A 24,158-nucleotide genomic window follows, 5' to 3' on the forward strand; every position below is an offset into this window, starting at 1 on the left:
AGACCTCTCTCAATGTTGGAACTTGTTCTGTTGGCTTTCTGTTTCAGAGTAAAGTCCCATTACAATGGGAGCAGGGAAATCGGGGATTTTCCAGGAAGTCACTGTGCCCAGAAGCCACTCCAATCTGCCTGCTCAAACCTGCAGGTGAGTCTCAGTCAGCAAGGACCCATCTGATATTATTTGTTCACTTGGAAGGGGCAATACCTGGGTGACTAATGCAGTTATGAGAAACTTCTCCCCATTCCCCATTTCTCAAACTTCTCACCTGTGATAACTTCAGTTCAATACAGTAGCACTAGCAGCAATGAATAACAAATGCCTTGAACTGGGAAATGTAGACAGGTGACCCTTAATTTAGGGAGCTGGCCCAAGAAGAACAGCACCTGGGTTGCAGGGCTAATATCCAGATTTACCTCCACGGTAGCATCCTGGTGCTTCTCATTTGAATGGTGCTGCGTGGAACACCAGGGCCACCTGGCACCCCCCTGGGCTGCTGCCAGCTCTGATCCCCACTGCATGCAGCACCTGGGTTTCGCTAGACTTTAACCCCATAAAGCAGAATTAATCCAGCTTCACCCAGTAATTCAGGACTGCTTCCTTTCATGTTCTCCCAGACCAGGGAAAGGTTCATGGGTCATTTACTTTTGGAATGAAGTCTGAGTGCATATTTCAGTATTATGCTGTAGTCTTAAAATTGCAATTAATATGGTAATATTAAGACTACTACCAAATCATTGTTTAAATCCTAAATTGATACACAGCTACTACAACAACTATGCAGAGCATGTCCTATTTTTCTTGTAAGTCTGTGGAAAAAAAAAAAAAAAAAAAAAAAACAACACTAAACATTTGGAATAAAATTCACTGGTATGCACAGCAGTCTGAATATAATTATGTTTTTATTTGTCAGATTTTTCACTCTTCCTCTATCATTAACACTTCACAAGCAAGCCAGACTCCACCCCAGCCTCATCTTTTGCTCAATTCCTCCTTTATTCTTAAAGAACTTCCTGATTTGCTTGTTGCAGCCCTTCCTTCTGACACTTCAAAATCCACGCACTGCAGACTTGAAGGAATCCAGACTGCTACTGCCTGATATTTCTTGGGCTCCTGATAAACAATGACATTACTGTATTTTCATCTTTGACATACAGAAAATGAACACAAACAAGTATTATTTAAGATTTATTCTATTTCATTCCGCTGAACAAGGACATTGGTCAAGTTTTGGCCAGCATTTAGGAGACTACACACAACTGGAATGAATTGCATAATGTCATGCAGTACCAGCTGGGGGCAGTTGGTGGAGAATATTGTCAGACTGTAGACGTAAGGAAGGAACACAAGAAACTACAAATGCATGGAACCGAAGAATCATGCCATATTACGGCTGCACTGCACCTGAGCAAAAGTCAAGCAATAGTGTAATTATTTAAAAATAAAAATAAAAATAAACATAAAAATAAAAATAAAAATAAATGCTTTGTATTAACTATGTTGCAAAGTTCTTTTGCAGTTTCTGACTAACAAATGACTATCCACATTCCCATTATTATGGGATAACAGAGGCCATGAGGCCAAGTGTTATGTCTGAAAACACACACAAAGTGGCATGTTGGCAAAAGAATAGATGAACCCAGGCTGTCTGCTTCCATGTCTATCTGATATTACCATTCATCACAGCTTAGTGATACAGCCCCCAAATCTATTTCTGGTTTTGCAACAGCTCACAGCTGAGCCTTTAAGCAGGCAGCTCACAGACCACAGAGCCATCGGGTTTTTTTCTTCTTCATCAAGTTCCTTCCTCTTGTGTGAGGGAGCCCCAGCAAGGCTCTGCTGCAGGAACACCCTTTGCAACACCAGGCATGAACACAACTGCTTCCTCAGCTTACTCGGTGAAAGGGAGGCTCTGTGCCAGCCTCAGAGCCAGGTTTTCATGCAGTTAGAGCCCTGCTACAGTCCCCATGGTGACACCAGATCCTGACACAGAGGAGGAAAGGGACAGCTCCACACCAGCCCCAAGCTGCAGGTGCAAGCAGCCAGAGGCTCAAAGGGACTGCTGCAAAAGGGAGAAATGGCACGCACAGTCATTCCCCTCTCCAACAATTTTAGCTTAATCAACAGCGTTAGCAGCCAACAGCTGCAGTTTGGCTTCTAGGAAGATGTAGGCTTGAAGACTTGAATCCCTTTCCTGCAGACAAAAGAGGGGTTCCAGGCGGGAGCCTGCTCTTTTAGCTGTCACCGATGACCCTGGTGGCTCCTAACACAGGTGTCCGTACTCCCTCTGCTGACTAAAGCTGAAACCACATGCCTGCTCCTGCACTGGACACGCGGTTCTCTGCTACACCCTGCGAACAAAAACCAGAAAATTAAGGAAATTTCAATTACACTGTTAGACGTCAAGCAGCCAAAGAGCAGAAAAGTAAGAGCAGCAGGTGACTGCTCCTGAATCCTGTTATCACAGCCCGGTGCAAAGCACTCATTCCTCAGCACCCACATAAAATCATAATAAAGCTTCCCTCAATTAAAATTATGATGATCTAAATCCACTCATTAAAGTGTTTTTAGATGCTTATAGGAAAGAATTTTAATTGTATTTTATTGTATTTTATTTTTATTATTAGAGCCTCCTGATAGCAACTACCTTAAATTGGTCTTCCCAGCTTCTCTTTCATTGTGGTCTGTGACCTCCCTCACTTCTAGCAGAACGAACTGCTTAACCGCAGACTGAGAAGCATACTGCTTATAATTTTATGTGGCAGCATAAAAAAAAACATGGTCAGGTACTTTATGAAAATGTAAAGAGCAATGAGACGCCATAAATGAAAGCGTTCAGGTAGCAGAGCAGGCAGATGTCGTGCTGTATTTACCCAGTCTGTTTGGGTGAGCTGCTGTTGCTCCACAGCAACTGGAGATGCCAACGTGAGAGGAGGGCTGAGGATGTGGACTGGGAAATAAACTAGGGTATGGCAGTGTACAAATGTATGACCTCAGCCATTATATGTGGGAAAAAGGTTTAAGCAGTACACATAGCAGTAACTCAGATCAGCACAGCCGCACCTTCCAGGGACAGTCTGCAGAAAAGCACATGAACAGAGGGATGCTGTGGTGCTGCAAGAACAAGGACAAATAACCTGCACGTCCTGACACCATCATCTCCTTTTTTTTTTTTTCCACGTAGAGGTCAAGCACAGCAGCTCTGCAGGAACCCAGGCCTTGTCAGTCTGGGAGCAGACATGCCAGGCTCAGGAAACACCCTGATGCAGTAATGCCGTATTTCATCAAGCACCAGTCCAGCCTCCCTTCTAACCAGCCCATCGTTATTTGCACTCCTGGTATTTCTCCCAGCTTCGCTTTATGCTTTCAGCCTCAATGAACACGAGAGAAAATTGTTGGTAGCATCAGAATTCATTCCCCTCTCTCCAAGCTAGTAGTGTGAAAGGGGGAGAGGGAGAGCAGGGAACAGCCTCAGAGGGGACTGCAGACTCCGCATTTCCCTGGCAGCAAGGCCATCTGTGCTACGTGACCTACTTGTGTCTGCTGAACAACAACAGCACGCTGAAATAGGAGGTGGCGGCTTTCACTGAGACTGCAGGGCTGCTGGGGATGGAGAGCAAACAGCCAAGGGAACTTTGCATTTCTCTTAACAGTGTAATTTAAAGTCTCAGCCCCTGGCATCGTAGACTTGCTGGGTAACGTATACCCATGTTAGCTCTACTAATAATAGTAAGACAAACTCACTGCTTTATTTATTTTTTTTTAACTCAAAAGCAAAATCACTTTGAATAATATACATTTCTCCCCTTCCTCCCACAAACATTGTCTATAAGATCTCTCTCTATATATTTATTATTTATTTGTAACAAATATACAGTACTGATTCATACTCTTCACTAATGCTTGGTTGAAGCTAGTTTCTTCTCTTATTCATTATTTCTATTGCCTTTGGGGTTTTACACCTCACGTCCACCATCATCATTTCATCACGGGAGCTCTTTGCTGTCTTCAACTCTTGCCTTACTTTTGGTATCTCCAGCAGTTTCTGCTTCTTGTTCAAACTCAAAACAAAACTACCTTCAGTTTCACCAGCCATAGCATGCAAAACAGCAAAACAAATGCTTTCTGCGTTTACCCAGCCCCCTGACAAAACCTCTTGCATTGGGCTTTCATTTCCCCATAGGGCTTAGAGTAGAAGCTCCTGACTGTAGCCAAGCTGAGAGGAGTCTCCACATGGTCTTTAAAGGACTCATTCCCTATATCAAGCACCTGCAGCTGGGTCACCCTTGCTCCTGGGATAACCACAAGATCTCTACTTATTTCTCTCATGGTGATCTCCATTACTGATAGTAGATGCTGTCTGAACACATCAAAGAGCATTCCTCTTGCTAACTAAATCATTAGCAAAAAGTTGTTATCTGTACCATGTACTGATCACAGATATTGAGTAAGCTTTTTTTTTTTTTTTTTTTTTTTTTTTTTTTTTTTTTTTAATATACATATATATCTTTTGGGTGGGAAGGAAGTAGGTCAGAAGAAACTGCCTTAAATTCAGGGCCATTCTCCTTTCAGGATAATACAGTACATCCTCTGCGTGCATGTGTATTCAGGCACTGTTGGTAACACATCAAAAGAGCTCTGCCATGTCAGCACTGAATTTGGAACTCATTTTATCCTGGATGTCTCCTGTGATCTCAGACAGACAATATCAACAGTTCACAACTTGGGGGAGACAGTTTTTAAAGCTTTCAGCTCAGGTATTCCCATCCACCTGCCACACATCCTTCTTAATATCATCATGCCCTCCATAAATACTCGTGCCATGTCTGACAGACAACAGAGTCACTGATACATGAGGAGTTACTGCCTGCTCAGAGGCTGCAGTGTTTTAGAGGACTGTGCTCCCCAGAAACACATATTGCAATTGGTTAGCAGAAATGTATCACAAAATCTGTCATCAGGCTCTCTGCAACAATTCTTATGAATTATCTTTCTAACAGCCCGTTGGGTGCTTATCAGCAGTAATCCTCCACATATAGCGAGAGAATTAATGCTGGCCAGGAAAATTGTATCTTATCTGGAGGCTGGTACTTCCTAAGAGCATAACAACTGTTTAACTTGGCAAGAAACCAAAGCATGACCAGCACTTTGTATTGACAGACTGCTATGACCAGCAGTGCTGTACGCAGCTGCGATATTTCACTGTCTCCTGTTGGCTTCTGCAGTAAGTTATATCCAAAGACAGGAGTAACACAGTTGAGTTTGACGTGTATTCATCCAGTATGTGTGCTAGAACAGTATGAATATTGGAATAAAAGCTAGCTGCCTTGTCCTTGTATGACATACGACATAATTATGCCTTTGCTTAGTTTTCTACTTTACCACTAGTAGAGGTGAAGTTAATCCACAGTTAATTCAGACAGGCATGTAAAGGCTGCAGACCACCCACAAATTCACCTTTATGAAACACCACAAAACCACCAGGAGCAGCGTACAGCTATTAATAAAAAATATACAAAAAAAGATTTAACCATTGACTATCCTGCCTACACAAAACCCAGATAGAAAACTGCTCTTTGCGCAATGGAAACTTCACCCTCCAGAGTTTTGAAGCCTTGTGAGAAACCCAGCAGACTCCATCGCTGTCAGGCCACGGGCTGAACCCGTTCCAAAGGCTGAACGCTCACGTGCCAGCCTCACAACGTCAATGGACAAGTGCTGACAATGACACCGGGATGCAAATGTTGCGGCCAGCGATAGGAAGTCCTCCCCGTTGAAGAGCATCACTGCTCATGCAGGACTCCAAGCACGATGGGCTCCAAGCTCCTGCCTCATACCAGTGAGGCAAGGCTTACAAGGAGAGGCTGAGGGAGCTGGGAGTGTTCAGCCTGGAGAAAAGGAGGCTCAGGGGCGACCTTATCGCTCTCTATAAGTACCTTAAAGGAGGCTGTAGCGAGGTGGTGGTTGGTCTGTTCTCCCATGTGCCTGGTGAGAGGATGAGGGGGAATGGGCTGAAGTTGAACCAGGGGAGGTTTAGGTTGGATGTTAGGAAGAACTTCTTTACCGAAAGGGTTGTGAGGCATTGGGATGGGCTGCCCAGGGAAGTGGTTCAGTCACCATGCCTGGAGGTCTTTAAAAGACATTTAGATGCAGAGCTCAGTGATATGGTTTAGTGGAGGACTGGTTAGGGTTAGGTCAGAGGTTGGACTGGGTGATCTCGGAGGTCTCTTCCAACCTAGACGATTCTGTGATTGTCTTAAATTAGAAGCATTCCCAAGGGATTAGAGCCCAGACTGAGGGACAGACCCTGCGCTCACTGAGCTGAAACAAGCATCACTGTGCTGAACATGAGCAGAGCTTCGGCATGTACGAAGGCCTCAGGAACTGCTGGGATTTAGGACAAGTACCTCCCGCTACGTGAATTTGAACATTCACAGCACTGCACCTTATAATACGGTATTTCGTGGTGCATCTTTTATTGTTCTCTTTTTATAGGGGGAAATAAACGTGGTTAGATGAAAAAGAAACAAAGGCTTATTCTCCTGAGGTGCAAACACAGTAGCGTTTTTATTAAACAACTTAACATGTCCTTGAGGGGACACACACAGCTTTGACACAACATGTCACAGAGGGGGGACACTCCAGAAGAGCCGAGAGCTCTGCCTGCCCCCATGGAGCTCCCAGCCCACCCCAGGCGCCCCCCGCAGCTGCCGGAGCCCCGCTCCCGGCCACTGAGCGCCCACCCCCGGGAGGCCGGGGCAGGATCCGCTCCGCCCTACGAGGCGGGCCCGGAGCGCGTTCCTCCCCTCAGGCAGGCGGCGGGAAGACGGGCTCGGGCTCGGGCCCGCTGCAGCCGCCACCGCCGCGATGGAGGCGGAGGAGGCGGAGAAGGCCGGGGCCCAGGGCGAGAAGCGGGGACCCGCCGACGCCCCGGGGCCCGCTCCCGCCGGCGGCGGCCATTACGAGCTGCCCTGGTGAGGCCTGAGGGGGCCGCGGGGCGCGGGGCGGTGGGGAAAATGGAGCCGGGCGGTGGGCGGGAGGAAGGGCCGAGCGGCGCGGCCATTGGTGGAGAGCGGGGCGCGGGGCGGGACTAGGCGTGCAGGAGCCAATGGGAAGAGGCGGGGGGCGGGGCGAGCCGTGGGCGGGAAGAAAGGGGGCTCGCGCCGCGCTGTCGCCTCACTTCACCTCAGGGGCGGCTGTGAGGGGGCTGCGGTCGGGGGGAGCCGGGCATGGGGCGAACCCAGGGGATCCGGCCCCTGCCTCCCCTCGGCGGCTGGCTGCGAGGTGCTCGCCGCGGGGTGGGAAGCGAGAAACCCCCGCTCAGCCCTGCGGGGCCCAGCCCGAGCGAGATCTGGCCCTTCAGGCGCGGGCGGTGCCTCCCCTGTCAGCCCTGTCCTGTCAGGCTGAGGCGTGAAGGCGAACCCCAGGCGGTTGTGGTGTTTTCATCCTGACGCTGGTCAAAATAAAACAACTTGGCGTTCAACGTAGTGTGAGCCTCCTTTTCCGGCAGTGTAAAGCGCTGTTAACGTTTGGCCATGTGTGTCTGAAGTGTTTTACTTCTACAGGGTGGAAAAATACAGACCCATGAAACTGTGTGAAATAGTTGGAAATGAAGATACAGTGAGCAGGTTGGAGGTGTGTAGCTGTTGCTCTATTTTTTGATGGGTTAGCTCAAAAACCATAATTCTGCACAGAGCCACAGACCAGTGGAGCTATACTTGAGCATGTGGACAAAAAACCTTATGATTTACTTAAGAAATGACAAGTTTTTGGACATAATAGAGCAATGTCCTAAAGACACAAGCCTTCTTGAACTGGGATGTTGTTTAAATTGGCCCAGCTATGATACAACATTTTTACATGTGTACCTGTTATATTGTTTCAATGAGTAAGTATAGTTTATATTACTACAGAAGGAAACAAAAACAACACTTTTTTTCTCTAGAAGAAAAATATTTTCCATGACAAATTAATTTGTAAAAGTAGCATTTGTTAGTAGAATGTTTATACTAGCAAATATATCTTTGAAGCAAATAGAAGGGAAAGAGTAAAGGCCTGTGAGATTCAGTACTTTAATGTTTTTCCATATTATTCTAGGAACTGACTTAACAGTTCAACTGAAAAACATAAAAGCAGCAATGTGTTGTTTTTTTTTTTTTTTTTTTTAAAAAAAAAAAAAAAAAAAAAGAAAGAAAGAAACCAGGAGGGAAGAAAATAAATGGTAGCTCTGTTACTCATGATTAAAATAGAATAGAATTGGAAACTATTTCTTCCTACCATTTTCTTATATGTATGTTTTTAATTATTCTTTCTTAGGTCTTTGCAAAAGAGGGGAATGTACCAAATATTATCATTGCTGTAAGTATTGCCGTGTGGTATTTCACTGTTGTGGGTCCTGGCTTCTGAAATCTAGGCACAGCAACCTCTCAGTATGGGTTTGCATTGTACCTGAGTGTACTGGTAACAGTGATGTTGATTGTATGGTTACAGAGCAGTATTTTCAGCAGAATACACAAGAAGTAAACTACCTTCTGTTACTGAAAACTAACTTGGCCCTCAGGTGCTTATTGAAGTGTGTCTTATGCTTCTCCTCCACTGTTGCAGGCAAGATGCTGAAGACAACTTTTAGACCTATGTTCTCTCTGCACTTCCTCTGTTGCAGCTCTGTTTCATGACTGGGGAGCATTGTAGAGCGTACAGCTTAGAAAATGGCATTAAACTTATCAGCAATTGTTGTATCTCTAGGGTCCCCCAGGAACAGGTAAAACCACCAGTATCCTCTGCTTGGCTCGTGCTCTGCTTGGTCCTGCGTTAAAGGATGCTGTTTTGGAGCTGAATGCCTCAAATGACAGGTGAGAGTGAACAAACCTGGTCAAACTTTTAACGAAGAAGCAAGTATCCATTTTTATTTTTAGTTGAACTCAGTTCTGCTTGATAGGTTTAATGTTTTAGTAGGGCCTCTAGTACTTACTTTAATGTAGTTTTTCCAACTCAAAGGTAATTTTTGGTGTCCAACTAGCAACATAGATATTATCACCTGATGTTTTATATCTAGATAGGTACTTTCACACACACATTAATATAAACGGAGTGCAGAATACATAGCGGTACTGTCTTCTCAAATTTACTTTGAAGAGTTATGCTTCCTGCATTCATGAAGATCCTGATAAAAGGTGAATGAGTTGTTTATAATGAAACTCGTCAGTACTTAGGAAAAAAAGTGAAGTGATAGAAATTAAGAGTAAGGACAGTTGGGGTTAAAACTGTAGGATATGGATATTAGGTATAGAGAGGACACTGACTCTTCTCTGAGGATCAGGTACTAAAGGCTGATTATATTTCCCAAGCTCTGTAGCAGACCCTGTCCTGACGTATTCTAGGGACGTTTTGGGGAGGGTTCAAGAGTACAGTGCTTTGTACCTGCCTTTTGAATTCTGTAGTTCTATAACTGATAGTACAGCATTCATTTTCTACACTTCACAAAAAGTAAAATCCTTTACTTTTAAAAGTAATACTTCAGTGGGACTCAGTCTAGGAAGGTATCCGTGTTGTGCTAATATGATGAAATCTGTCCAGGTGTTTTTCTTAAACTGTCTTGATTTATGGCCGGGTTTATTGGTACGGCTCTGTGAAGTACTGGCAAAGTAGCAGTGCAGACTTAAACAGTTCTGCCCTTGTTTGCTTATTACTCCTACCATTTGCCAGACATAAGTGCTTTTGTGGCAGTAAAGCTACTGATAGAAGCTGTTAAATTGCTTTTTTCAAAACCTCCAAAAAGGAGGGGTGTTTAAATCCGACTCTGCTTGGCCGTCTGGCTACCAGCACAGCTTCACAACAATTACACTGGCACTGCTGATGGAACGGAAACAAACAGCACAGGAATGGGGAGCACGGGAGCCCTTCAGCCACTGTGTCTGCTGAATAAAATCCATTGTGTAATTTCACCCAACTGATCATAAGCGACTTGAATTATTGTTCCAGAGGCATTGACGTTGTGAGAAACAAAATCAAAATGTTTGCCCAGCAAAAGGTCACGCTTCCAAAAGGTCGGCATAAAATAATCATCCTTGATGAAGCAGACAGGTACGTTGTGTTTTTTTTTTTTTATTTCAGCTACTGTGTGAAATCTTTTTTATCTGTTCTCTGTCTGCAGAGTTGCTGTCTTGGACAGTATTAGATGTTTCTATCAGGCTATCAAAACAATTTAGGAGGAAACAAATGGGTACTGAACAGTGCTTTTAGAAGATTCCTCACATCACGTAGAGATCATTGCTTCAAAGGAGATGCTGAATATTGGGTTGAAACACTTCAGGATTTAGCTTGATGTGATCTTAGCATCTTCCAGTTTACTGGCTGATGAAAATGGGACATTCTCCTGTACCTGCATGTAATTAGAAGTATTTTTCAGAGTATTAATGATTTAATTTTGTGTGTTAATTTTATGGAGGTCTCAGCGATTATCTGTGTTGTAGGGTGATCTGTTCACATGCCTAGCAAAAGCTGCCTAGCTTACCAAGCCAGAATACCAAGTAATTTACAAAGTACTGTCTAATATCAGTAAGTCTGAAGCTTGTCTAAAAATAATTATTAGGCTGCAGCTATAAGTCAGTGAAGGGTAAAATCTGTCCTAACTCCTTTTCTCTTTCAGCATGACAGATGGAGCACAGCAAGCATTGAGAAGAACAATGGAAATTTATTCCAAAACAACACGCTTTGCACTCGCATGCAATGCCTCTGACAAAATCATAGGTAAGGTGCTGTTAGTCCCTGGGTGTTTTAGTTAAACACTCCCCATACTGCTGAGTACTTTCAAAGCAGTTTTCAGAAATACCTCGAGCCTGCTCATTGCAAGAAGCCCTGGTACTTCTGAAAACTCAAACCATCTGAACATCCAGCTAATAAAAAAAGAGCGTGTTTGCGTAGCCAGTGAACCTTCTGAACAGCTGTTTTTAATAGATAGTGCTGTGCATGACTGCAGAAGCAGATTTCTTTGGGCTTAATCTCCATCCAGCTCTGCTACAGTTTATGATATTGGTGTATTGTTAACTGGATGTTGAACCCCTTTTATTGTCTTGCTTTCTGAAACACAATCAGAAGTCAGAAAGAGCTGGCCTGTAGGCTAACACAGTGTAGAGCTTTAGACTACCCTTGTTTAGCACTAGTTAAAATGCTAATTACGCATCTCTGTCCTCAGAACCTATTCAATCTCGGTGCGCAGTGCTGCGCTACACCAAGCTGACGGATTCGCAAATCCTTGCGAGGCTACTGAAAATTGTCGAGAAAGAGGATGTGCCATATACAGATGATGGGTTGGAAGCCATTATCTTCACAGCCCAAGGAGATATGAGACAGGTAGAAGGGGGAAGGCAATGAAACAAACGCTTCTGCTTAAAGCAAAAAAGTTTGAATTGCTGCTCTCAAGGATGTATCTTTGGAGAGATAAGGAAAAGGGGATGTGATCTGTGGCACAAGAGTAACTAAACTGCTTGTTTTTGCAAGGTTTTAAAGTGGATCTGCTCCTTAAAAGCAAATTGCTGGAAATCAGATGCTGAATTTCTGGGAGAAAACAATGTCTGCATGCATTTACAGTTTATTCTGTTGCCTAACTGAAAACTCCATTTTTGGTGTAATTTCCCCAAAAATGTATTTCCTCCTGAGGAGAGGAGCCAGAAGCGCAGCACTTCCGAAAATGACTGAAGTCTTTGTTTTTCTTTTTGCAGGCATTAAACAACTTACAGTCCACATATTCTGGGTTTGGCTTTATAAACAGTGAAAATGTCTTTAAGGTTAGTAATGCTGTAAAACAGTAAAGCTGGAAGTCTAACACTGCCTAACTACGTGAGACCTTCCTTCACGTATGTGAGACGTTGAAAGTCTTTACCCGTTTGCAGACCATGCTATGTATGTAGCAGGTATTAGTCAAAAGAAGTGTGCTTACTTTTTGAAAAGGCAGAGAGTTCTTCAGTCCCAAACAGATCATCTGAGGCTTTCTGACTTTCCAACTCTCTCAAATCACACGGATCACCTAACTGCTGGGAAATTTCACAGTGATAACTTGAATCTATTACTTGCGTTCTCATGTAGTGCTATTGAGTGCACCGTGGTAGGGTAGCTATGTTATCAGAAAAGTCATATTACTTATAATGTAATCAATCTAATTTGGATTGTAAGATGTGTCTGATTCAGTATTTCAGCTGTACAGAAACTTGGTGAAAATACTTGGGGCTTTAATATGGGATGCTCTAGTATTTTAAAGTGTAATATTTCTCTGATACAGGTATGTGACGAGCCTCATCCTCTGCTTGTGAAAGAAATGATACAGCACTGCATAAATGCAAATATTGATGAAGCATACAAGGTTGGCTTTCACGGGTTTTGTCTCTGCAGACACCTTTTATTTAAAGAACACCTGCTCTGAAGAATTCGGTGTACATTGCTCTTTAGAATAAGGGCAAAACCATGTATATGAATTAATAAATTAAGTCCCGTTTTTTTTCCAGCAGTTTGTTCAGATGAATAATCCACCAAGCCAAAAAAAAAAAAAAAGGGGGGGGGGGAGAACAAATAGTTTTGAAATTACTTGCTAAACAGAATTGATGTTGAATTGCTGGATAAGTAGTACATATATTTTCACTAGCTGTATACAGCTGTCCCAAAACCGAATGTACTTTACTCACCTGCTAGGTTTTGCAGATAAACAAGGGATTATTCTTTCCTGCACAGATTCTTGCTCACCTGTGGAGACTTGGATACTCTCCAGAAGATGTGATTGGTAACATCTTCCGTGTGTGCAAAACCTTTCAAATGCCTGAATATCTGAAACTGGAATTTATAAAGGTCAGTATTTTAGCGATGGATTAATAACAAATGCAATGCTGGCTGAACTTATTATTTACATCAAAGCCTCTAAAAACTCCTTAAGAACTTTCATGAAGAGCATACTAGATTCTAGTCCCATGGATAGTAAAATATTAAATTATTTTAACAGCCAGTTGACAAATGGTGAACTGGTATAATGGAATCACTCTTAAGATTTAAAACCTGTCCTCAGGTACAAGCACCTTGCTCCTTACACAAAAAAAATATGGGGAAGCACAGGCTTCAATTACAAAAATAAATAAATAAAAATTGATCTAATTGGTCTACATGGGAATGTAATAGTCTTGCCAAAAAAATGTTGTTTTTTTTTTTTAATCTTTACGTGACTCTGAAGATAGTTTCTTAGCAGTAAGGGATATGTTCTATTTAGAGGAGAGTCATTAGTCACACCATACAGACTGTGGAAAAAAACCAGAAGGTTTGACAACGTTTTCCTCATCAGGAAATTGGCTACACGCACATGAAAATAGCAGAAGGTGTGAACTCGCTTTTGCAAATGGCTGGACTGTTGGCCAGGCTGTGTCAGAAGACGGCAGCCCCTGCAGCAAGTTAGATACCTGATCGAGCTGAAACCCCTCTTCTGGAAGGTGAAGACATGCAAGGTCGGCAGCTGCGTGTGTGTCATGAATTCTGTCCCCCTGGTTTTGCTAAATCCCAGAAAAATAACCAGGTTCTATTGTAAAATAACTTGTATTTTTTTTTATTTGATCAATAAAGCTTTGAAATCTTTAACCCAAGAACTTCTGCCTGTTGTGTAATTGAGGTAGAAAGGACTGTGGCAGGCCAGAAAGGAGCAGTAAGGTCTCTAGTACTCAGCAAAAATGCTCGTGGGTAATGATACCAAGACCTAACAGCAGGAGAGACAAAATATCAATCCCCTCGTTAGTGATTACACCTTACGATTGATCAAGACTGGTGGTCTCACTGAGACCAAGAAAAAACTTTTGCACAGACAGAGCCGTGACTGAGTTACAATCGAGGCATGCTGAGGAGGTGCCATTTCTGGGTGCTCTTCATGTGCTGGGGTAAGGAAGGTGTTTCCACCAAACATGTACAGGAGAAATATACATTTCTTGATGATGCCAGCTATTTATTTTGGACACTCAGCCTCTAATCTTTAAAAAAAAAAAAATACACCAAGTTCTGGTACGCTCTGCATTTGTGTTCTCTGTTTTTGCTTGTCCAGGTTAGGTAATATTTTACAGTAATTTCAACATACCAAAAAACTACAGCATCATGGTTTCCTCTCTGCTTAGATTTGGAAACCACCCCACAAGTGCAGAGGAGCAATAAAGTGTGAAATGCAGAAACAAATATAAATTAAGTTTGACCACCTCCATATCAGGTGTCAGATATATTTCTGTAAGCAGAGCTCTTAACGAAGCATGTTGTTGTTACAGCAGTCAAACAAAACACGGTAGGAGTACAAGTTACTGGTGCCTGCTCTTCTCCCTGCCCCTTGTGTTGAAGATACCACCCCCAGCAGCCAGTTGCCCAAACCACATTGTTTCAGCACCAAATCCACCTCTGCAGGCAGCTTCAGTCTAAAGACCAGCCCCAGCACTGGTTACACCCTCCTTTTCTCCAACTCAGCCACAGGGGTAAGGAGTTCCAGCAGCAAGGGCTGGCAGCATTGTAAGTTGTGCCATCAGAGCTCTGCAGCCCCTCTGACAGAGCTTTAAGACAACCCTTTTTTAACTCAAAGTGCAGGAAAGCAAGATAATTGACAGCTAAAGCGCAGGCATGCTTGAGGTTGCTCCTGAATGGAATAAAGGAAGCAGTTCTTGGAATAATGGACGCAATACTCAAAGTACCTTCTTCTTTCACTAGATTTTAGTCAAACTGGGGTAAGTTTGGTTCCGAGTTACTGAATTGTTAACGCTAGCACAAACACTGCTAAATATATAACAATGCACTAAGATGATTAAGCCACTGAGTCCTTTACAGACACATCATAGCTTTTGTTTGCAAAAGCTTAAATAAGACACATTATTTAAACACTAGACTGATTTTCCCTTGTCTGTACGTCACAGACAGCCTGCTCTGCCTTCTCCTAGTTAAATATGTTCACTGCCGAATAGAAAGAAGAGGTGTTACAGTGGCAGCTTCATAAAATAACAAATGTCGTATTAGTAGGATTCGTAAGGCTGCTCCTTGCCCCAGCAGATGCACCTACCTGTGTGTTGTGTGGTTTGCTCTGTCAGTGCCAGCGAAAGTGAGAAACTTGGGGTATCACAGGTCCTGATCCTACCTGCTAAGTGCTTTTCTTTGTGACAATACTCAACAGCTGCTTTTCATCTCCAATTTGGAGCTGATTCGCTCCTGAGCTAATCCTCTGCAGCACTGGGAGGATTTCCTTTTGCTCACCTTTCCCTGTAAGAGGAGTAGTAGCGGTCTGAGAGGCCAGCAGTGCTGCCTGTTCTCACGTATTTAACTGCTCACCGCCTCTGAGTGCAGAGCTGCTGCTTCCAGTAGCCAGTGAAGGCTCCCCGGTCCATTTGCGATAGCCGTACCAGCAGTGCCAAAACTGCATTTAATGCGTCTTCTACATTGAAAACAGGAAGCACATTGCTCACTTGGCTGCCTACCTAATGTGAGGAAAAAGAGCTGTATGTACCCATGGGAGATGTCGATTCTCCTTAAATTATTGTCAGGCAACGCAGGAGCCGACAGTTTTGGTTTAGCACCAGAAATAATCCTTGCGCACCTAAAAAAGAGTCCTGAAAGGACAGCAGGTCAGTGAACACGCATGTATGTCCTCACAAAAAAAAACGAAGTCTTTCAGAACAAGACTAGAAGCGTTGATGAAACTTACCGTAAGAGTCCCTGGACATCTTCCAGCATAATGAGATCACTGCCTGAAAAGTACTTCAGGAGCTTTACAGAGCTAAGGAAGGATTTACCCCTCTCTGCAGCTGGCTGTTCTGGAGAGCTGAAGGAGGGCAATTTGCTCAGTCCCAGTAAGGCGAGGGAACAGACTGCACATCTAGCTACCGCTTACGCACTGCAGCTTTCAGAGTCTGGCAGTGAAGGAACCTCATTCCAGGAGAATGCAACTGGTCTGAGCTGCCTCCCTGCTCAGCGAGGAGAGCAGTGAACCTTGTGTTTTAGTGTTTTGGCTCACCTAACAGCTAGAACTTTCTGGAAGTCCTTTAACTGGATCTATTGCTGCCTGCCAAAGGATCTTTTACTGCTGATAAACGTGTCTTAAGTGCTTAATGTCTCCCTCTGGTTGTGAGATGAACCACAAATAGGTGCAACATCACTGAAAATGGAGCTCACACTTTCCCTCCAGCAGATCTTGCAAAATCTTATCTGTAGCACTTCATGAAAATGGGAGCTTCTTCAGGTGCTGAATTAGTCACCAAGGACGGCAGCTTCGTGGCCCAGCATGGGGCAGATGCTCTGTGTCAGCAGCAAGGGGCTCTCCTCACCTCCTTGCCTGTCTGCAAGGCTGTGCAGAGCCAGCACAGGCTGTGGCTGTCACCGTGTCTGCTCCACGCACTCTGGGATGCCAGCACGTTCCTCTTCTCTGTGGTCAGTGTCCCCCACTCACACAAACTTTTTGCAGGGCATTTAAACATCAGAAAACATGAGGGCACGAGCAGAAGCGGAACTGGGAGGGGTAAGTAGAAAGGGGGGCTGATAGCTCTGCCTGGGGAAGCTCCTGAAGCACACTATTTTCTCTGCTGGAAAAGTCCTGCGGGAGCAGGAGTAAATGCACTTGTAGGAGGTAGAAGTAAAGCTTCCAAGCCAAACACCAAACCACCTGCTATTTCAGCTACACGAGCGGTGGCCCCACGCTCTCAGCAATTCTGCTAAAAATACAGCCGAGACATTTGCAGCAGGAAGCACCTGACATCCCCTTCTCCCACTCCAGGGCTCACTCGCCCTTAGCTCTTCTTTTCATTCTTACCAGTCCTGGAGACGAGTGCTGTGGGCCTCTTCCCTTCTTGAAGCATAGTTTTCCAAACCAATTTTGAGGAACGAGGCTCTGTGGAGCTCTGTTTTCTCCCAGCAGGATCCTGCACACCATTCGGTGTCATTTCTACACGTGCTCCCATCTCAGCCTGTCTCGCTCGATCACAAAGACAACGCACACATCATAGCAAACCATAATAAAACGTCAGATTTGCTTTGGAGGATTTTCAATTTTAATAAATAAGTGCTATGACAGAGCCAAATCTAGACATGAGGGCTCAAGAGACAAGGGTTATGTTTCAGAACTGATGTTCCTATGGCAAATCTGAAGGACCAGTGCAATTTCTGAGGCTGACAGCAGTGGATCGGACCTTCTCAGTTGTTGCAGTGCCTTTGTATCGTTATAAAACAGATAACGAAACACAAGGAGAACTGCCACAGACACTGGGAATTACGAGCTGTGAATAAGATGAGGATTTAATCCTCTTTAGTCCTTAGCTTTTGTGAACAGTTTGGTATCTCATTTAGCTCCAGAGAACCACTGCTGCCGTAAAAGCAACCTCTGCCTTGCCAGTTCCTCTCCTGTAGGAAACAGCTTCTGCAGGAGAGCAGAGGAACTAAATCAGAACATAATCCCCGCGTTCGAATGCCATCGTGCATGAGTCAGCCTGACAAATTAAGTAGTTGGCTGCATTACCGCTCAGCAATTTAAAGATTCATTTCATGCTTGACAGGAGAAAACATTGCACAGAGTAGCTGTCCTCCCTCCAGCAGACGTGCAGGGAAGTGAGACAGGATAACGAGCTCGTGGCGTGCCCAAGGGAGCCGCTGAAGGGGTCGGCCAGGCTTCACTGCCAGGCAGAGCGCTCCCTCCAACGCACGTCTGCAGCTGGACTTCAAGCAGAGCCTTTCCTCCTCTCAGCAGCACCAGTTCCACACGATCATGGGCACAATCTGGAGAAGATTTCACTGCGGGATCAAAGACTCCTCCTTCCCTATGTACATGCTGGCTGGGTGTGCCCTTACAGCTTGGCGAAGGGCTCCTTCAGACTTTACGCAGTTTACTAAAAAGAGGAAGGGGAAAACAGTGAGTCCACTGACTTTTAGTCCCCACTTTCACCTTCTTAGCCCTGCTGCCTGTTGCATTTCCTTCCCAGGTAGGGAAGCAGACCCCTGAAGCACTGCAGAATGTGTAGATCTGGGCAGCAGCCCCAGAGCAGAGAGCACAGCGGGGCCGGCAGCCCATTTCTGAACCCATCCTCCCTCAGTGGCAGACCCATTGTGGCTGGGCATGGGGATTGCATAGCACAGCTCTGCTAGCAAAATCTGTAATGGAGGCATTGTTATAATGGCAAAAAGTGCATTGTCAAGTTTAATTTGCTGACAGAGCCACCAGAAGTAATTTACACATGGTAGCTTTCTGCCAGGGTTTATGATTGGAGGTCTTCCCAGAAAATCTGCATCACCATGACTCCTCAGGACAGCAATCCCTCCTTCCTCTGGCTTCCCAGCACTCCTTATCACATCTAGGGGTCTATTTGTGGTAGCCTGGTACTGCTGTGATTGTTGCTCTCCACAAAATCAGGAGGGGTCATTACAGTAGCTGTGCTAAAGGTTTTGGCCATCTCTCAGCCCTGTTTGTTCCTCTCCCATCTCCAGGTGAGGCGGGCACTGTCCCGTTACAAACAGCAGATGGAGCAGCCTGGTGTGCCCAGTGCTGTGTAGACGTTAGCAGAGCAAAAAGCAGGAGGTCTGCTGTGACTAATGCACAGATGTAATCCCTTCAGCCCTGAAATTTCTCCGTGGAAGAGGAATAAATGCAGAATTGCTTATAGAAGTTACCATTACAGCCCTTTCATTTATTTCAGGGATAACCTGGTTTGCTTCCTTCCCTGCAGATACTCAGCTGTCGTGGTGCCTGGCTATTCCGTAACCACCTTCCAAAAGGCAAACAAAGCGAGCTCTGCAGCCCTCTCTGAAGCAGCCCATTGCTACAGCACAATCTCGGTTCACTCCAGCTCAAGCAAAAGGGAGGTGCTGAGCACGTTGCTCACGCTGGGGCTCATGCAGGCAGCTGGCGTGGTGTTAAACCACAACACACAGGTGCTGTCCCCGTCCCGGCAGAGATGCTGGGCCGCGGGTCCCCACGCCAGGTGTGCAGCAGACCCAGCTGTATTTGCTGCTGGCCGCACCACGTGCGTGTGCTGTTGGGATGAGACCCGAGTGACACACGGCAAAGTCCTTGGCCAAAAAGCACAACCTGCCCTGGGCACAGCACCCCGCCAGCAGTGGTTGTGAGGGCAAATGCTGCTGAGGATGGGCTGCTGAGGTTCAAACAAATGCTGCAACACTAAGAACAGGGCGTTTGGGTTTTGGATGGTGATGGCAAGCCTTAAATACTTTGCATGGTTTCAAAAAAATCCCATCTGGGGTCGGCCTGCCACTGGCACCTGCAGTCTGTGGGTGCCACTTGGCACAGGGACGATCCCACTGGGTCCTGCAGGTGCTTGGAGAGCAAAAACCCAGCGGGGAGCGATACTGGTCCCAGTACCTGTCCCAGCTGGGCTCCAGTCCCGAGCAGGGTGACCAGCACTGCACGCTGTAGAGACACCACAGGCTCATACATGAGCACGGTGATGGTTGTGGGTTTTTTAACCCTTTCCCAGCAACCCACATCCACTCCCTTGCCTTTTTGATCTCTGCTAATGGCTCAGCTGCCATTTACTGCAGACTCCCCACGAGGGCTGCGGGAGCCCATTTGGGGCCATAAAGCAGCCCCCGTTGTGGTGCTTGGTGTCTCTGGGGCTGGTTTTCTTCCGTACTGACACTGTATTTTGTCACCCACTCGCTCAGAGCTGCAGGAAGACTTCAGGGCGCTCTGCGCATGCTTTTGGCTTTTAATTGCCTCCAGAAACTCGGTATCAGCAGCTACCGGGTTGCTGCTGAGCGCAGAGCAGGGTGTGCAGCATCAGCCGGGGCTCCAGGGGACCCCTCGCTGTGCTCTGCCCCCGCACTGCACAAACCAGCAGGGTCTGGGGGTCCTGCCCGCAGCACGCAGCCTGAAGCTGCTCAGAATTGGTTTCACAACCCAAATGCAATCCTCCCTCCCCTAAATATGTTCATCAAGTGTTTGCTCTCCTTACCTCTGCTTTGACAGCAGGGTGGGGTCCGACGCGGGGTTGGTGTTAACGTAGTCCGGCTCCTCGTCCTGGCTGTCTATGTACAGCGCTGCTAACGAAGAAGGAAAGCACCCATCATTAACTGGGATAATTCGGAAACACCCACCATATGCACTGCATTTTTGGCCAGCACGGTTAGCCCTCAGCATTGACACATTTTTGTAGCCAGTCTAAGAAACCTCACATCACAGTGTCAGGGTTTCAGAGGGACTTCGAGATGGGCAGAGCCGTGGTGGCCTTGCAAGCACTGGGAACGCCCCGTCCCACTGCAGCCACATCCAAATGTAAAACTGCCACGTGTACACAGCAGTTTGTGTGCTTAGATGTTCATCATGGATGAAAAAACATCCCAAAATGAGTGTGGTGTAGCACAGCAGGCATCCCACCCACGAGCCCAGTCCGTAGGCAGCTGCTGAGGACATACCCGCACTTTGCTCGATTTTCCAGGCGTGTATCGCCGTGCTGTTCTCATAGTCATCCACGTCATCTGTGAGCAAGCAGAGTTCGGACAGGACGATGCTGAACAGTGAGCAGGCTAAAAGCAGACCCTGGAAACCCCCTCCCAGTGCCACCACAGGCTGGTGACACTGCCTCAGCCACCTCCCAGCCCTGGTTCCTACAGGCACGGACGGGCTTGGGGCAGCCCCACGCTCCTGCCTCCCCTCATCGCTCCAAACAGCGGCGTGGGCAGCGCCAAAGGAAAGTGAAACATCTTCATTTTGTGATTGTGACAGCCCAGGACAGAAGCCCAAAGCCCCTGTGGTCCAGCGCCTTATGCTGGCAGTGATGAGCAACCCGAGCTGGGGACTAAACCGCGATGAATCTCGGCACGAAGCGCTGCACGTACCCAGCCCAGAGCTACACGTGTCCCCAATGAAGACATTCTGGTAGGAATGGGAGTCCTCCTCTTTGGCTGGCAGAGAGAAGAAAGGGAGAAAAAGGGTGTAGGGAAGCAGGAGCAGTGCGGGAAGGGCACAGCCCCCACTGGGCTTTGTGCTTTGCTGTCAGCTGCCTGCAGGAGAGGGCTGTTGGCCACAAAACCTGCCATAGACTAAAAAGTGTTGGTTTTGGGGACAGCCTGTGCAGGTCAGCTCTCTGGATGTGCCTGTGGGCAGCTGAGCCACACAAGGGTTGTTTTGTTGTTTTTTTTTTTTTTTTTTTGGAATAAGGTACTTTTTTTGGTAAATAATATTTTTTTTTCTTTTTTCTTTTTTTGTTTTTTTTCTCTTCCCCTCAATCTCTTTAAATAAAAAATAGGATTTGCGTTCTGAAGTTCATTTCAGGTAACAGACTGATGCCCAAGCCAGCGCCGTGAAACACTGAGTGCCCAGGGAGGCAAGAATGTCTCACGGATGCAATATTTGCCTGGAAAAGGTGCCTTTGAATGGAGCAGTGTGTTTCGCCCCACCTTCACTCCCTGTCCCCATAAGCCAAGCACACAAAACATTCAAAGCCCTCCTTTTGGTGCAAGGCATGCCCTGGACTGTGCCTGCCTCAGGCCAAATGGTGATGGGGCAGCAAAGTGGAGAGGGGCAGCGCTGTGGGCTCCCTGCAACCATGGGGCAGCCAGCACGCCATGCTGGAGGCTGTGGTGGTGCTCGCATAGAGACCTTACCTTTGGGTGAGGTGAAGCACTTGGCCTGCTCATAGAAATCCACAGCGATGGGCTCCCTGCAAGAAGGAAACCTCGCTCAGCTGCTGCTGCTCAGGGAGGCCCATGGCCCTCCGAGCAGTGGTGAGCAACTGCGGTCACTTACACGTAGGCAGCATCCTCGCACAGGTAGTCCTCTGCAAGCACAAGGGATTTCCTGTTAGCACACTGGTTGCATAAACTCAAAACCCCAACATTTTCCAAGCCTGGCTATAGCAAATGGCCCTGGCGGACAGCAAGCCCCAAAACCCACTGAGGCAGCACCGAGCAGGGCCGGGAGCCCTGAGCAGAGCAGAACGGACCCCACGAGGTGAGGGGAAATCAGGGACATAGCCCCCATTTTGGGAGAGCAGAGCATAGCCCCACACGACCACAATCCGTGTAGGGCTGATGCCAGCTCCAGGAAGGAGCCCTCCTTTCAGCTGTTAATTAGATCATGTGCAGCTTAACAGCAGCGAGCCAGAGCCACAGCGTGCTGCTTCCCACCTGCCTGCTGGGGCTGCCTCTCACCCGATGCCCACTGTGAGCCACCCCAAGCCCCAGAAGCCACCCACGTGGCACGTACCTGTCAGGAAGTTCTGGTACCGGGGCTCGGTCCTGCTATCTGGGATAAAACACAGGGAGATGTTATGGGGGGACACAGGCAGGGGATACCCAGCACTGGCTGCCTTCGCAGCGCACAGACAGCACAGACACAGCGGGAACAGCTGGGGGCAGATTTTGGATTATCCAGCCCCACGGCTCTTAGCAGAACCAGCAAGACATAGCAAATCAGCCTGGATTTACCCTCGGATCCAGTTCTTATTGAGCGTCCCCGTGTAGACACAAAGGGAGCTCCCTGCTATGTAAACAAGCACAGATTCACTACATCCCCACCCAGGAATTCTGTGGCTGGTCTGTCCCTACTGCCATGTGGGCACGGAGCCCACCGAGCAGGCAGGCGTCCCGGCGGAGATACTCACCAATGCCAAAGGGACAGGAGGCACCGAGCTCCTCGTGGGCTTTCCTGAAAGACAGCGAGCACTGCGTGAGCCTGCAGGTGCCACTGGGCTAATGCGTTGTTTGTAGCTGGGGTTTGCAGGAGAAGGGAGCTAAATCCTCAGCTCTGAGCAAACCGCAGGAAAACCTCTGTCTGTGAAACCCCCTTGTCTGTTTGCAACAGGAAATGCATCGTGCTGGCGGGTTTGGGGTGAAACCCCAAGGTGGGGATGACCACGCCTGGGTAGTGCAGCAATTGCTGCCCTGCTTCCCTGGGGCGCTGGTGGTGGGCAGGAGGGGATCTCTCATGTCAAACTGCTTCTAAGCAAAGAACAGCAGGTTCTTTTTTGTGGTGTACCTGTTACAGACTACCACAGCCCGTTTCCTTGGGTTTTACTTCAATACTACGAGTAAGATGCAGGTGGGCTGAAGAAAATCCAGAAAAAGACTAAACCCACGACTGACCAGCAAGCACAGCCCAAGCCTCACTTACAAGGCACGGCATCCAGTCCCAAACCCTCAGCATTCTCATATGTTGGGTAAACTTCATCCAAGCTTGCCTCTACAGCTAGGTTATGCCTTGTTGTGTGTTTTTTTTTGTTACCTACCTTGTTATTGTGAAGTTTTCAGGTTCCTTAATCTGGTCTAGCCTTCGTGTTACAGCTAGCACCAAGAACGAAACGAGATGTTAATGACAACGGCAGCAGATATTACAGCACGAGCACAGAGCATCCAACGCAGTGAACTCCCCAGTATTAGCAAGCGTTTCTCTAACGTGCCCTGAAACAGCTTCCAAATTGTTCCTCAAGAGCACACCAAGGCCCAAATGGGAAGCGAGTAGAGAGAAACGCGCTGCCTGTGCAGGCAGCAGAGCTAGCAAACACATCAGAGGAAGCCACAATCCTAATCGCTGCCTTATTTCCTATTCTCCCCTAAACACGCTCAATTTGGGGGCCTGTTGCGTGCTCAGCACCCTTTCTGCCCAGCTGAGCTGCACTGACGGGCCCCCAGCTTTGGCTGGGATGGCGCGGACATTCGCTGGGGCCTGGTGGGACAGGGCTGGGCAGGGCTGGTGACATTTTCTGCAGCCCTGCCAGCGGCTCGGTCAGGGTAGGAACCAAAAGGTCAGCACGCAACCAGCCCCACCGCAGGAAGCAGCGAGAGGGCGATGACGGATGAGTCACTGCTATCGCTCGGGGCTCCCCCACAGCGCCAGCAGCGTGCTGTCAGGGGCCCAAACCTCCTGTGCTTCCATGGTTTTAGTGATCTGTTCTCAATGGAAATGGAGGTTTTTGTCAGAGTTTGGAATCCACATGCCCAGAAGCGCCTGAGGAGGCTTCCACACTGCCAGCGGCTGCCTGGCTTTGTGGTCACCTTCTTATTTTCACACAGCCTCGCCCCGTGCCCGCAGAGCCCCCACCCTGAGCCCCTGCAAGGGCTGTACTCACTGGAGTGGGACCGAATCACCTCAAAGCTCTGCTGGCTTCCGAGCCTGGAAAAGACAGAGACACCACGTCAGCTGAACCGTGGGGTGCACGACACGGAAAATAGAC

The 24,158-nt window shown here is 47.0% G+C and overlaps 1 protein-coding gene and 1 long non-coding RNA gene across 2 annotated transcripts; one reads left to right on the forward strand and one right to left on the reverse strand.

The window, feature by feature from the left end:
• The first annotated feature begins 6,799 nt into the window (after positions 1 to 6,799).
• RFC2 (replication factor C subunit 2) lies at positions 6,800 to 13,608 on the forward strand. Its single transcript, XM_032201177.1, has 11 exons — positions 6,800 to 6,971; positions 7,563 to 7,632; positions 8,314 to 8,355; positions 8,743 to 8,849; positions 9,979 to 10,080; positions 10,646 to 10,746; positions 11,192 to 11,349; positions 11,718 to 11,783; positions 12,275 to 12,355; positions 12,721 to 12,834; positions 13,319 to 13,608. The coding sequence occupies exons 1-11, from the start codon at positions 6,865 to 6,867 to the stop codon at positions 13,427 to 13,429; spliced, it is 1,059 nt and encodes a 352-aa protein (XP_032057068.1). The 5' UTR covers positions 6,800 to 6,864; the 3' UTR covers positions 13,430 to 13,608.
• Positions 13,609 to 19,960: 6,352 nt separating this feature from the next.
• Positions 19,961 to 21,647, reverse strand: LOC116497129. Its single transcript, XR_004254083.1, has 4 exons — positions 21,592 to 21,647; positions 20,824 to 20,889; positions 20,401 to 20,463; positions 19,961 to 20,025 (listed from the first exon to the last, which is right to left on the reverse strand). It is a non-coding gene; the product is annotated as an uncharacterized LOC116497129 (long non-coding RNA).
• Between the last annotated feature and the right edge of the window lie 2,511 nt (positions 21,648 to 24,158).

Source organism: Aythya fuligula, chromosome 20, assembly GCF_009819795.1.
Source record: "Aythya fuligula isolate bAytFul2 chromosome 20, bAytFul2.pri, whole genome shotgun sequence".
Classification (NCBI taxonomy): domain Eukaryota; kingdom Metazoa; phylum Chordata; class Aves; order Anseriformes; family Anatidae; genus Aythya; species Aythya fuligula.

Coding starts and splice junctions, on each gene's coding strand:
- RFC2 (XM_032201177.1), top strand. CDS start 6,865: ATGGAGGCGGAGGAGGCGGAGAAGGCCGGGGCCCAGGGCGAGAAGCGG. Junction 11,784..12,274: donor ACAGTGAAAATGTCTTTAAG/GTTAGTAATGCT, acceptor TCTCTGATACAG/GTATGTGACGAGCCTCATCC. Junction 12,356..12,720: donor ATATTGATGAAGCATACAAG/GTTGGCTTTCAC, acceptor TTTCCTGCACAG/ATTCTTGCTCACCTGTGGAG.